Here is a 14,343-nt window from a genome sequence, read left to right on the forward strand (position 1 = left end):
ATGCGTGGCATCCCAAACATTCCTCGTCTAATGCAAGCTAAACGGCGATTAAGGTGCAATTAATAGCCATTTATACCCAACGTGGTCGATGTTTACGATAGTATTTTAGTCTTGGGATACTTTAATGGCATGAGTCGTTATTTTACATGTATTTGTATCGTCATTTGAGTCCGAATTCTGAGAAACTCCATTACCCATCAGCCATCTGTTATTGTCTGAACTCGGGCTAGTTGCTGTATATATATTATTCCGTTGCACTGAGTTGCTTGGTCCCTTGCTGCTGCTCTGGTTGTGGTGCATTAGACAAATTGCTCATACTTGACCGCACACGAGCAACAACTGTGCCCGGGCTGTGAGTTGTCTGGGATGGGTAACTGGAGTCCATAACTACGCTCAGCAACTTCACCATAATGTCGGTAAGTTGTTACTTTTTTGTATTTTAGATATCTCTCCATGTTGGAGTGCAGTGTTGGGTCATTTAGCGTGTGCAACATGTGCTATACTTTACGTTGCAGACCATTATATACCAAGAGAGGAGCATAATGGAAAGTGTTGGTGAGAGTTGCTGACCCACAAAGACAGTGTGTTCCCTTTTGGAGAGTAGGGGGGTAACGGGTAGCAGTCACAGCAAGTAAAGACATGTTAACCTTTAGGCTGTGTTATTAAAGGGATGGGCATTATTGCTGAGATCACTTGTGTGGGAACACATGTTACAAAACCTCATAACTCTTTCGGTTATTGCAAACTATTATGCAAATGTGGCTCTGAATCATTCATTTGGACACCACCTTTGAAAACGATGAAACTATTACATGGCATGGTTATATCATCTAGGGCTGCAACTAAGGATTACTTTCACAACTGTTTCAAATCATCTTTAATATCTTTAAAATGCCTGAACATAGTGAAATGTCCATGCATTTTCTTACAAGATCCAAGGAAATATCCATAAATATATTGTTCTGTGAGTGAGAAGTTATGATATTAAACCAAAAAAATAAGGAAACATTTGAGTGCCTGGGGAAAAAAACGGCATCAATTACATGGAATTAATAGTATATTTATGCTATTTACAAAAATATTTAGCAGTTTTAGTTTTTTTGGCTTCTTCCATAGTGAACCATAGTCTAATAACTAGTTTAATTTCATTTCTGTAAGGAAGCCAAACATTTCAGTACAGTATGATCAAAGAGGGACAATGAGAAGACACTTCATGGACACACAACCAAATTGTTTAATAGAAAATGTGCAAAATCATCTTTGTATTTTGGTGTGATTTTGCATTTCCAACATGCATACCAACAGCTACATGGCAGAATTAAAAAGAAATGTCATAAGTTAAGGTGTTTGACATGAATTTAAAAGTACATGTGGGCTAAAAGCACGCACACACAAATAGATCCAGTCCTTTGGAAGTGTACTGAGGGTGTTTGTAGTAGAAATACGACCCTTGTAGTTTGCAGTCTCAACATTCAGCATGCACACAAATATCAGCTTTTCTCAGGCGGTTTAGAAGATAAGCTCTCAATGATCACTGTACCAGGCCATAGGTTATATTGTTGACTCAAGTGTCTATATTTGACTTTCTAAGTGATGAATCATGCTGCCTCAAAGACTCTTGTCCTTGTTATCACTATTACAACACTTAGGTACTGTTTACATATTGCTTCGCCCTGTTGCTGTTGTTTGGTTCCGGACAATTTAACATACAAATAATGGGATATAAGCGGAAGGTATAAAAGCAATAAACTACACTTTCATTATTCTGCAGAACATTTTTGCTCTTTTCAAGATGTTAGGGTTGGGCATCATTTTTTTAAATAACAATGTGCTGCGGTTTGGCTACATCGGGTCATAGTTCATTAGAAGCCTGAAATGGCGATACACCTGAGCAGTCAGACCTTTAACAAAGCTTAATGGTAGCAGAATGTATTTGGCATATTATTATAATAATAATAATAATAATTATAATAATAATAATAATAATAATAATGATAATACATGGTATTTATTTAGTGCTTTTCCAGGTGCTCAAAGACGCTTTACCTTACATTACAAGTTAGACTCTTTATCCAATGTTACTTACATGCACTCAATACTGTGGACAATACCCAGAGGAGCAATTTGGGGCGAAGTGCTGCAAAGACACGACGACGCTGACATGCAGTGGGTGTCAAGGTGGGATCTGAAGACGAGCTCACTAACCGACTGAAGGATAAGAAATAAGATAAGAAAAGGCGAAATATAGACTTGATTGTCGTATGATCTGTCGTAGCAGCTTTAAAATCAGCTGTGGTCTAGAGCAGTGGTTCTCAACTGGTCAGGCCTCTGGACCCACCTGTTGAGAACCACTGGTCTAGAGAGATTAATCAGTAAGGTAACAAACGTACAGCAACACAATATTCGTATTCAAATCAATAAGCATCTTTATACTTGCAAACTTGACGTCCCCTCCAACGGAGAACGTCCTGTTCTCAGTAAAACAGGCTCTCTTTATAGGAGAGACATCAAAGCAGATTTACATTACAACAACATTCTGGGAGGCCAGCTGATACCCCGTCTGGCACAGTATGCAAAACCTTCACACCCTAAACACGTCTGTTGACCACACATACATTTAAGGTTCACTCCCAGAGAGATGAGCTAATCAGAGAAACTAAGGTTAGCAATCTTAACACATTTGATTGCACCATTTCCTTAACAGATCCATCACAGTGGTGTTTTGAGTCTGGGGATACAATAACGCTACAGACATGACAACTCACTATATTGAGATACTGGAGAACACACTGCCCTATAAATAACAGTTCCCAGATCAGAAAATAGTTTAATAAGCGCCATGTTATTATAACCCTGGTTACATGGAATGCTCATCCTGTGACCTCCAAACCACAAGGACACACACACACACACACACACACACACACACACACACACACACACACACACACACACACACACACACACACACACACACACACACACACACACACACACACACACACACACACACACACACACACACACACACACACTCCCTGTCCGCCCCCCAGCAGCAGGTAGAACAGAGTGTGCTTTTGTTGTTGTGATTGTGGGGCAAGATCAGCTGAAACACTATTTGTCTGGATCATAATTGTTTTGTTTTGTTCAAGGAGTACAACAATGATATGTAGAACAAACGAGGTATTGAGTGTGGTATTAGGAATCATTATAACGTGAGATGCTCTCAGTCATTGCAGCAGTAGATGAAGCCGAGGAAAACTGATCACAGAGCAGTGCAGGAGCCCTCAGTCTTACATTACTGATCTTGGTGGGAAAGCGGCTGAGTCAGCGTTTCTGTGACACCTGGCCCTATTCAGAAAGATTCCCAGAACAAAGTCGCTCATTGTGACGAAACTCTATAACTATAAGAGTAGAGAGGAGGATATTTGAATAGTTTAAAGGTAGTGGCTTAAAGGGGATGAAGTCCTACAGATCAGAACGTGCAGGGATGTGTGCCACCTTGTTTTCTTTCATTTGATCGCCTTATCACACCTTTTCAAAAGAATGGGTCATACCTAGCAACGAGGCGAACCACACCTTCTCAATCAGGGTACAATGTTTTATCCCTTCTTGCTCATATTTGCCTAGGAAATCATAAGATAAGACTCCTTCCTTCAGATCATATTTTTAAGAAGGTTTGTGAATATGTTTTTCTGAATTGGAACGAAGCTTTGAAACGTAACCATAACCAGTGAAGCGTTGAGAGGTTTTCATGTTTCTCTCCTTCCTTTTAGATGACTTTTGGCTGGTCGAGCAGCGTGACTCTGCTGTTTGACTTCTGGGATGTGCACGGGCCTGCAGGTAAGATGCAGAATCTGACAAACGTCTCGCTTCAGAGGACACACACACACTCACTCACTCACTCACTCACTCACTCACTCACTCACTCCGATCTAACATCTACCGGTAGTGTTTACATCTTAGAACCAGCTAACTGTAATGCCTACAGACATCAGGATAACTTTATATAACCTCATACTCATAGCAAGCTTGAGCAAGGGTGTTTTAATGTTTCACTTACACCTTACTGTGATGTCGTGCCTGGCAGCTGGGACGAGGTTCCTGAACAAGCCTTTTCCTCTGTGGAGGTTAGCAGCTGTCATGATTCCCATCAGTTTCACTGGAAACAAACTTTGACCTGTTTCATAATAAACTCCTGCAGTATGATAAAGCCTGACCTAATATGTATTAGGCCAAGACCAATATTTAGATTATAAAAAATCATCCAGCATCAAATTACAATCATATAAAATCACACCACATATTTTAAATGTAGTTCTAAAAGAATTGTTTGAATGTGCTTTTCCTCGATCTGAGGACAGTTAACCGGATTTGCTTCTCCTTTTTTTTTGTTGACAAAATACGCCTAGCCTTTCAATGCATCACTCTTAAATGTTTTGACCTATTTGGTTGTGCTTTTAATGAAATGAACCATTATAAGCTACCTTTATTTTGATTTAGATACCAAATATTGTCAAGTAAACAAAGCAGTTAAACTAGTTATTGGGTGAGTTCTCAACATACAGGTCAGTAACTGCTGTTACCTACAGTATATATCCAAAATTATCCTCATTATCCCTTTTTAAAAATGTCTAACAGTTTGAGAAATGACACTAATTTGCTTTCTCAGATGCAAGAGACTCCAGGAAGTCTCTCCATACAGCCAAGTAATCACAATAATATAATGTACAGATATATAAGAGAAAGTATATGACCGCTATTATCTTATGGTATCAAATGAGCGTGTGTGTGTGTGTGTGTGTGTGTGTGTGTGTGTGTGTGTGTGTGTGTGTGTGTGTGTGTGTGTAGGGATGGTGCTGTCGGTGTTTGTGGTCCTGCTGCTGACGGTGTTCTACGAGGTGCTCAAAGTGTGGAGGCTGTGGTTGAGCAGGAGCTCTAAGCTGGCCCAGCCTCAGTCTGTGTACGCCCCCCCGCCCCCATGCTACCGCAGCGACAGCACCGCGGCGCTGGAGAGCAGCCCCTCCGAGTCCTCGCTGACCCCCATCGAGCCCCACCCTCCCGCTGCTAACACCACACACAGGTCAGGGTCCTGATGTAGAAATAGCAGAGTCATCAGAATCACTTACTTAATGTATCGCTAGGGAATCTTTATTGCTATATAACATTATTTTAGAATGAAATAAAATAAATGGCACATGGACTCATAAATAAACTGATTAGATGTAATTTGTTTTAGTCCATAACTCAAGTGATGGCAGACATGTATATGAATTGCAACTTCACTAATTGGCCGAGGCTACATATATTTCTATATATAGATGTATGTGACTGTGACACTGAACATTGTCCTCCCTTTCTGTTAGATGGTCATGTATCTGCCATAATGGTTGAGCCTAAAAACAATAAGTACAGTTCAGTAATAGCAAAATCCATCTTGACAGACTGAACTCAAACTATTCTAATGAATTAAGCAACTTACCCTCATACAGTATATATGTTTTATACACGGTGTATCCCTCTCTCTCTCCTTCAGATGGCTGCTGCATGCGATCCAGACGGCCCTCCACATGCTGCAGGTGTCTCTGGGGTACATGCTGATGCTGTGCGTCATGTCCTACAACACCTGGATCTTCCTCGGGGTCGTGGTGGGCTCCGTCCTCGGGTATTTCATCTCTTTCCCTCTCGTGGTTCACAAATGATGATATGGACACACTTCAGACACAGGGTGGATTTTACCTGTATTTCTTCCCTGGATATTTGAGGGGAAACCACCTAATTTGAATTGTGTTGTTCTGCTTCTTAGTTGTTTTTTGTGAAAATGTGAACACTAGGCGGGGACAAGGGGAGTTCCTGGTACGCTGAATGATAAGATGAGCAACCCAACACAAACTACTGCTGCATGAAACACATCTGGATATTGAAACTAAAATATTATGCACAAACTAATCCACACTGTCTGTGAGCAGCACTGTGTCCCTCTTTAATCTGTGGCCTCAGGGCTCTTTAGAAGTCACTTTGACCGGACACACTTAGTAATATCATTTGTCTTTGACCAGAGGAACAATATGTATATGTGTATCGTTTTTCAGGTGTTTTCTTTTATGTTAAAGGGATACAACATTGTGTTTCTGAGGCGTAATCTTGCTCATCTTATGAACAGCAAACATCTAGGAGGAGATTGGAGTTTAGTTTAATTGGATTTAATTCTCCACAGCAGAGGAACAACAACAATTTAAAGAAGGGAAGTCAGGCTCGTGGCTTATTACGGTTGTTTCTGGTCAACAGTTCCAGACTTTTCTAGATACTACACAGTCTTCTGTATTTTCCAGAAAATTCTAACTATCCCAACATGAGATATTTGAACTGTTGTTAAAGGAGAGGTCTGACTATGCTGAAAAGACACAACCACTGAAGCTTCAAGGTGAAATCATCAAGACTTTTATGTTTTAAACTGCTTAAAAAGCAACGTGTGTGTGTGAACTAACATGGAAGTATTGAATACTGATTTCTCTTTTGTTGTGGTGTGTTTTGGTGAAACCTAAACGCAGACTCGCACTCGGAGCTGAGATTGAGGTCTGAGGTCTTTTGACAGGGCTAAGAATCAGGAACTGAATCTTGTGATCGCGGTTTGTAAACTTCTCTAATGATTCATCTTGGTCCTTCTCTCACGTGAAAGACGATCATGTGGTTCGGTGGCAATCATTGTCAACCCTTGAGCTGCAGAGAAAAGAACCCTGAAACCGACTGAGTTTTTAAACTAGTTTTAGACTAATTCCAGTTAGTGGTTTGTTGAAAATAATAATACATTTCTCCGCAATGCATTTCTGTCGCAAGAACTTGGCCGACAAAAATCAAGAATAAAGTTGATGAAATAGTTTTATTCATCCATATTTGTATATGTATATACAGTTTATTGCAAGAAGGGAAAGGCACTAGACAAACAGCTGCTGACACCACAGAGAGATACTTGTAATAAATAAACAGGAGAAGGTGACGGACAGTTTGTTGCATTGGAAGGAACAAACTGTAAATGTGCCTTTGATACAGTGAGTGATTTGATTACAGGTCACTGAATCATACAAATGTGAGTAAAAAGTTTTCCCTAATTTCATTTGAAAATAAATTGATATGTAATTGCAATTTTTTAAAAAGATGTTCCTGCAAAGAAATGTCATTTGGTACTAATTCTAATAAAAATTAAGACATGAAATGATATGTTTGTACTTTATTTACAAAAATGTCCTTTCTTGTCCCCCTCTTGCTTTTACTGAAATGAATTTTGAAGAGTGTTACTGATGGGAACATTTGACTTAAAAGGGCCATCAGTTGACGCATGGCAGGTCAGCAGAGCATGGACAACGTGAAGTTTACGGCCTTGTATTCAATATATTTGTAGAATCTAATATCCCTACGCTTTGTACAATATAAAATGATTCTTTTTCAGGAACTTTTCTATGACATTTTGCAGGAATTAAAAGTTTCATATGTAAAGTTTTACATAATTTTTGTATTCAGATAAGGAATTGAGACCTCATCCATTTCCCCCAGGCTAAACATTATCATTTTATATTAGAAAAAAATTGGCTTTGAAGAAAAATTGCCACTGGATTGTCATTATAAATTAAGAAATCAGTAATATTTGGGAAACCGAAGACCATTCTGGAAGTGCAAATCATTTTTGACTAAATATTTAGTGTTGAAACATAATGGCCATTTGTGAATAGAGGAAAAGCTTTCAAAGAACTGCATAAGAAAATTACATTTTATAAAAATAGATACTATTATTTAAAAATAATCAAAACAATTCCCCACACAACATCCAAAGGTTGATTGTAGCACCCCCTGCTGCCCAGGTAGAGGCTGTGCATAAGAAAGCAAAACATAGAGAAAGAAATACCTGTAGTATAAATTGAAAACATCAATAAGTTAGTTGTTTATTACCACTTCCCTGATCCTTGTATTGGACCCTTAGCATGTTTACATAGCATAAACGAGCAGTGTCTGGAAGAAATCTGCATTGAGACTCGATAAGTTGCGCAGAAAGAAACCAATCACCAAATATTATATAGTTAAGAGGCGGATGGGAGAGCTGGTTGTGGAGTGTGAAATATTAACAACAATGCACTTCAACTTCAAGGAATATTTGTCCCCCAAAATGATCATTTGTTTATAAATTAATATGTATGTATACCTTGAGTACTTGAAGAAAATGGTGCTTTTCTCGCAGGCCGTCACAAGGAGTTAAACTGAGAAATATCTTAAAGAATTTAAGTAAATGGGAACCAGCTTTAACCACAGCGAAACTACTTCAAAAATAAAATAAGAAAGTTGCTATAAGCGCTGGGATTTATGCTTCCCATGGAGGTATGTTAATAATATTTTTTTTTGTTAATGAGTAAACAAATGATTATCTTGGGGGTGAACTAGTCCTTTGATCCCTTGCAAACAGTCCCTATTCATTCTCTCCCATTGCATGTGATGCACTCTCCAGTTCTAGAGCTCTGTTCGGAGGATTGTCTTCCTAAGCTAAAATCACTTCCACATCCATCGGGTCAATAATTTTGTCCTCTCCGTTCAGACCGTTTGTGATTGGCTGAGGCTCGTCTTCTTCCTGCCCCTCATTGGCTTGCGACTGGAAGCCGCTGTCGTTCTGCAAGCTCGAGTCTGTGACCACCTGTGGTGCTGGAGACGACTCGTTATCTGATTCCGCTGTGGACACTTCTGCAATCTTTTCGCTGTCATCGTCCTGCACCGCTATCTCGATTTCCTCGATGGCGTTCTGGATGGCCGCTTCCTCCGTATCCACTTCCTGCTTCTTTCTTCCCACCAGCCCCTGGAGAATAGTCTGCGGGGACGTCTTATCTATGGGAGACTTCAATGGGACGTCCTCTCGCACGGTGGTGACGTGTGTGACATCCATCTGCACACTGTCGTCCAGGGTCACGGTGCCCGTTGTTGGCTCCGTCCCGTTGGTGATGTCGCTCTTGGTCTCCTCTACAACCGGAAGCCCCAACGCCACCACCGGGTTGATCAGACCCCTGATTTCATTCACCCTGTCAGGAGATTTGGGGTCCTCCGACGGGCCGAGGTCCTCCTCTTCCTCGCCCTCACACATCTCGCCGTCCTCCTCGGGGATGAGCTCCACGCCTGGGACCTCCATGCAGGACTCGAAGGGCAGAGGCAGCCCGTCCAGCTTGATCATGGAGACCACCTGCCGGCGCCTGCTCACAGGAACCCCTCCTTTAACGCTTTCCCCCCCAGCCGGACCCTCGGGCTCATCGGCCCCAAATTCGGCAGCCCAGTCCACCGCAGAGCTCTCTCCCAGCAGGTGCAGGTTGGGGTCGCTGTTGGTCAGAATCATGCTGTCTCTGTACAGGTTGTGTCTCCTCTGGACCGCGGCCTCCTTCACAGCTGGACAAAGAGAGACAACAGGAGAATTAGTTGCTTTGTAAACGAGAACGCTTGATAATGTACTACCACGGCAGCCATCATCTCAAGATCGTGTGGTTTTTGACCCTCACCCATCATGATGTCCTTGGAGACTGACTGCAGCACCAACTCCTCAAACATATTTTCCACCAGCAGGAAACGGGAGAAGTCCTCAAAGATAAGCTCTTTGAAGCGAGGCAGCTCCTGTGGAAGGAGGAAAGGAGATAAGCTTTTATAATTGACCATTGATACGTTTCTTTCCACACTTTGAACGTTCGCTTCTTCTCACAGGTAAGCAGGCAGGCGACAGCTGCTTCAGCATGTACGGGATGATGATCTGCAGCAGAGCCTCTCTGAAGAACTTCTTGCGCACTGTGCTGCTGTCGTAATCATATTTCTGAGGGTAAGACCAGAAACACACATATAAACGACTCATTCTAGTCTTTCTACTCAAATCATCAATTATATATACATCAGCAATTCACATCCTCAAATATTTGCTTCTGCTTAGACTGCAGAGTCTATCTGGAGAAGAATAAATGGACAGTATAAAAAGATGCTGAACTGAGAGAAGTCATTTGAGTTACTTCGAACAGATAATGCTAAGGACTACGGATGCCCAGTAGGTCATGGGAGAAAGCAATATTATAGTAAACCTTCTTCCCTGACGTTTGAAAAAGTCTTTGCCATGATCATTTGTCCAAGTTAGTGTTTGTTTCATACAGACGATATGAAAGATCCTGCCAAAACATATATATTTTTGAAGTGGAAAACACTTTTTATCTACCTGTTTCACAAATCAAAAAAGAAACAACTGTTGGGTGAACTAAGCTTAACTCAAAAGTTAGTTTTTTAATAAATATTCTGCTGCAACACAAACAGTGCAAACCTCTGATGAGGTTACTGTTTGTCTAATATACCGCTCAACAGTGTCCCCTGTTTACCTTGAGAACCCTGTCCTGGCAGCACTGCATGGTCTTGCAAATGTCCTCTTCTCCCTTGGTCTCCAAAGACTGGTGGAGCAGCTGCTCAAATGTGTACACCGCATTGTCCATTTGCTGCAAGAAAACAAGTGATAAGTTATCCAATAGCCCAAGAAACAGATTTACCTGTGAAAATAGTGATACTCTTTTTGCCCAGCAGGTGTGAGTAGAGACTCCCCTGCAGACAAGTAGCTGGTGTGTGTCCTGTACTCAGAACTAAGGGAGTGTTTCAAGCTTCCTCACGCTGCTTCGCTACATGCTGATTCTTTGTATTATATTATATTACGTGTATCTCCTCACCTCTCTCATGAGGATCTGAGCCCTGCTGACGAACACCGAGGGGCTGGCCACGTCGAACCTCTGCTGCAGCCCGTCCAGGTTCAGCTGCTCCACCTTCTCGTAGCAGCTCTGCATCTTGACCGGGTGGAAGGCGAGCATGGACAGCCTCTCCATGTTCTGAGGGGAAGAAGAAGGTCAAGGTGATGGAGGTGGAGCAAGCTTAATACAGGAGGAGGTATAGGACCAAAACCAAAAAGAGGTTGAGTATATCGTTCCTGTCACAGAGGGCAGCTGAGGACACTTCCATGACTTCTAATTCAAGGGAAGCATTAAAGGTAGGGTAGGTAAGAATGGAGAAACCAGCTCGAGTAAGCTAGAATTTGAAAGTACACAACCAAAAAAAATCTGCACCTTCCTTCAGACTTCCTTACAGAGCCCTTCCTCCAACACACACGAAGGAATGAGGGCACGAGATAAGTTTGTGCACGAGATGGAAGGCTGACAGGCAGGTAGGCCATCCAGTTATCTGCCGCGGGCCGACGCAGATAATTGGACTAGCTTTTTACAGCGCCACGGCTTCCACAGATGAAATATTTGTATATTTTTATTGTCAAAGCATTTAATTTATTAATTGCTATTGGGATGTTAAGAGCATTCAATGGAATATAACAAAAAGTGTTTCTGAAGTGAATTACCTACCCCACCTTTAAGCTGGCCAAGGCTTTACAAACATGCAGTCTTAAAATACAATCTGATTATTTTATTATTATATGCAAAAGTCCTGCATGATTTTTTTCTAACTTCAAATTGGATAAGAACGTTTTTTTTTTTTTACAGATTTAATTTATAGGTTTTATAGGGCATTTTGGATAATGGATATGAAAACTAACGACAGCCACACAAATAAATCACGCCATTTTGTATATTGTATGAACAAACCCTGTGTAGAAACTGGGAATGGAACTGGAAAGTTTAGTGAGTTAGTGATACTGAATAAGACATTCCTGGCTCAGGATGATGGAAAAAACTAATATATATCAATATGAAATTCCCTAGATGTTTATTGACAGTAAGAACATCATTTGTTGGATACCAAGTTTTCTAAGAAATGGTTTGAATATGCAAATGAGGTACTATCTAATACCTTTGGTAAATGTAGGGACAAAGTTAATAAAATAAATAAATGAATGTGTATTTGGGAAGTTTTCTACATTCTAGTCTGAAAGAAGAAATGTTATTGAAGCAAAACAGCCCAAGCTGTCGGCTGGAAAAAAAAAAGAAGCAGCATGGGAAACTGATGTGGGAAAAAAAGGGTTTGTTTCTTTTGGATAACAGCAACCGTTTTGCTGTCACCCAATAAAAACAAGAATTTATTTTCCCAGTAACCTCCGGTAATGCAAGTAAAAGCTTGTCTGTTTAGACTTCATTTATCACAGTTTTTTTTTATATTTCAACACCAATCACAGACTAATGTGAATGGGGGTCATAGTGACTAACCCACGGAGAATTATCAACAACTAACTCGGCAGATGTACGGATTTATGCAGCTTAAAGGTGTTTAGAAAAAACGAAATGATGGAAAGGGACAATGTAGATTGGTCAAGAGTTCAGAAGGAGAAACAACATTTGCATTATATCCCTGTTTTCATGTTTATTCTATGTCTATGTTACCTTACTCTAAAGCCCTTAGGACTGCATTCACTGTATTAAATGTACTATAAATAAAGTGTATTGTTATGATTACCTTTCCTATACCTTTGTTATAAAACAACTCTTTTACAGGAAATGTGAACCATGTTGTCCCCTGTATCAAACTATCACCTTACATCAGTTAACAGAAAGAGAGAGTGGAAGAAACTATGGCAGTCAGTGAAACACGACTCACGTCTCCCATTTTGTCTTTGCCCCCTCCGTTGAGCGAGTTCTTGCTGATCTCCACCATCTCCCTGAAGAACACGTCCCTGACCTCGGAGAACCCTCGGCTGGTGGGCTCCATCAGGGCCTCCAGGATGGAGCTGATGTACGGCTGCACGTTCGCCCTTAATGTTTGCTCCGCCTTGGGCAACACCAGAGCTGAAGAAAAAGAACACACTCAAGGTCAACTGCTGTAAACACACACTACAGTCGATGAAGAGCAAGTCAAAGCATTAAGAAAAGAGGCATGGCTCTTACTTCAGAGGAATTCAATCTACAATATACAATGTGTCGTTGACTGCCAAGTTGAAATGGTTGGTATGCATGACTTTGAGTAAACACACTTGTGTCCTTTCAATGGAAACCCAACTCTCGGACACACCCACTTGTTGGAAGTATAACCTGTGCTGAAAAAGGCAGACAAAGTAGAATTGACGGCTTAAACTAAAGAGGCCCTATTATGCTTTTAGAGGTTGTTTATTTCCTGTAGTGTGTTATTTAGGTTTGTGTGCACGTAAATGGTCTGCAAAGGCTAAAATCCCAAAGTTCTCCTCTCCAAAATGAGCACAATATGTTCTCTTTAAGAATCGCAATCCCCTACATTCCCCTCATGTAACCGTAAGTTACATCCTCTTGCAGCTGAGTAATAGCTTCTAGCTTTATCTGTTGGGAAGAGTCAGAAAGGGCCTATAGTGATATAGTGCAGGTGATGGTGTGATGGTTCTGTTTGGTTTTGGTTTTGTTCTGTTTTGTTCTGTCTCTCCCCTCCCTTCTCTGTTCTCCTCTGCAGGGCTGGTGTGTGACAGCGAGTTGGTTGGCTCCTCCCAGTGGCAGACGTGGCACACCTGTTTCCACTGATCTCTTCACCTGTTGACATAAAAGCCCGGTCCTCTTCCCACTTCCCTGCCAGATCATTCCTTTGCGTTCGACCCGCCGGTGTGTCTCGCTGCTCTCCTCGTCCCTGAGATCTCTTCGCCTGGATTTTTGCCTCCTGTCCCTGACGTCTCTGTGCCAGCCAGCTTCCTGCCTCCACTGCCGTTTACTGTGCCTCTGCTTAAAATAAACTTTGGTTTTTGACCATCTCTCTCTCTAAGTCTTTTGCTTTGGGGTCCAATATCTCTAGGCCGTAACAGATGGAAGGCAGTTCTGCCACTTTACCTCAAGGTGACAGTACATGACAAATGTGAGAACCCTGTGGCTAAGGTGAATAGATAGCTCAAAGGGTGGATGCTGTGGTGTTGTAAAGTCAGCTTATCAAAGTAAAATCAACATGCAGTGCTATGCAGTGTACAGCTAGAGAAAGCCCTTTTTTAGCCACATTTCTAAACGAACTTCTAGGAAACTTGAGCACTGTGACGTAAAAAAAAAGCAGCGTTCAGTTATTATGCTCCAAATATCTGGAACAAACTCCCAGAAACCTGCAGGTCCGCTGCAACTCTGACTACTTTTAAATCCAGGCTGAAGACTTTTCTTTTTGTCGCTGCTTTTAAGAAAGTATTTAATTGCCAATTTGACCAGGAAATCCTGTTTTCACTTTTTTTTTTAAGCCAATTCAAAAGACAAATGCAGATTTTTTTAATCTCCAATGTTTGCACACAAAGCACATTGGCACAGGTTGCATGTTTAGTTTATTGGTCAGTTGAGTTAATTTGAAATATTCTCTCTGAATAAGTTTCCTTAAGACACATGATTCAATTCAGACCCTTTTACTGGCTGTACTAGGCTACTGCATTGA

At 41.2% G+C, this 14,343-nt stretch overlaps 2 protein-coding genes across 2 annotated transcripts in view; one reads left to right on the forward strand and one right to left on the reverse strand.

The window, feature by feature from the left end:
- Positions 1 to 7,213, forward strand: slc31a2 (solute carrier family 31 member 2). Its single transcript, XM_079658393.1, has 4 exons — positions 1 to 416; positions 3,777 to 3,843; positions 4,852 to 5,083; positions 5,537 to 7,213. The coding sequence occupies exons 1-4, from the start codon at positions 411 to 413 to the stop codon at positions 5,700 to 5,702; spliced, it is 471 nt and encodes a 156-aa protein (XP_079514519.1). The 5' UTR covers positions 1 to 410; the 3' UTR covers positions 5,703 to 7,213.
- Positions 6,862 to 14,343, reverse strand: part of niban2a (niban apoptosis regulator 2a) — a 27,931-nt gene continuing 20,449 nt past the window's right edge. Inside the window, exons 9-14 of the mRNA XM_079658392.1 lie at positions 12,580 to 12,767; positions 10,716 to 10,871; positions 10,377 to 10,490; positions 9,722 to 9,829; positions 9,525 to 9,636; positions 6,862 to 9,414 (exon numbers count right to left, since the gene is read on the reverse strand). Of these exons, the coding sequence (XP_079514518.1) occupies positions 8,525 to 9,414; positions 9,525 to 9,636; positions 9,722 to 9,829; positions 10,377 to 10,490; positions 10,716 to 10,871; positions 12,580 to 12,767 (1,568 nt within the window). The 3' untranslated portion in view covers positions 6,862 to 8,524. The remainder of the gene's footprint in view (positions 9,415 to 9,524; positions 9,637 to 9,721; positions 9,830 to 10,376; positions 10,491 to 10,715; positions 10,872 to 12,579; positions 12,768 to 14,343) is intronic.

The sequence above is a fragment of the Notothenia rossii genome (assembly GCF_949606895.1).
Source record: "Notothenia rossii genome assembly, chromosome: 11".
NCBI classification, from domain to species: Eukaryota; Metazoa; Chordata; class Actinopteri; order Perciformes; family Nototheniidae; genus Notothenia; species Notothenia rossii.

Bases quoted from the DNA above. Each gene is read 5' to 3' on its own strand.
- slc31a2 (XM_079658393.1), top strand. The intron at 3,844-4,851 runs GTAAGATGCAGA...GTGTGTGTGTAG, and splicing joins GGATGTGCACGGGCCTGCAG to GGATGGTGCTGTCGGTGTTT. The intron at 5,084-5,536 runs GTCAGGGTCCTG...TCTCTCCTTCAG, and splicing joins GCTGCTAACACCACACACAG to ATGGCTGCTGCATGCGATCC.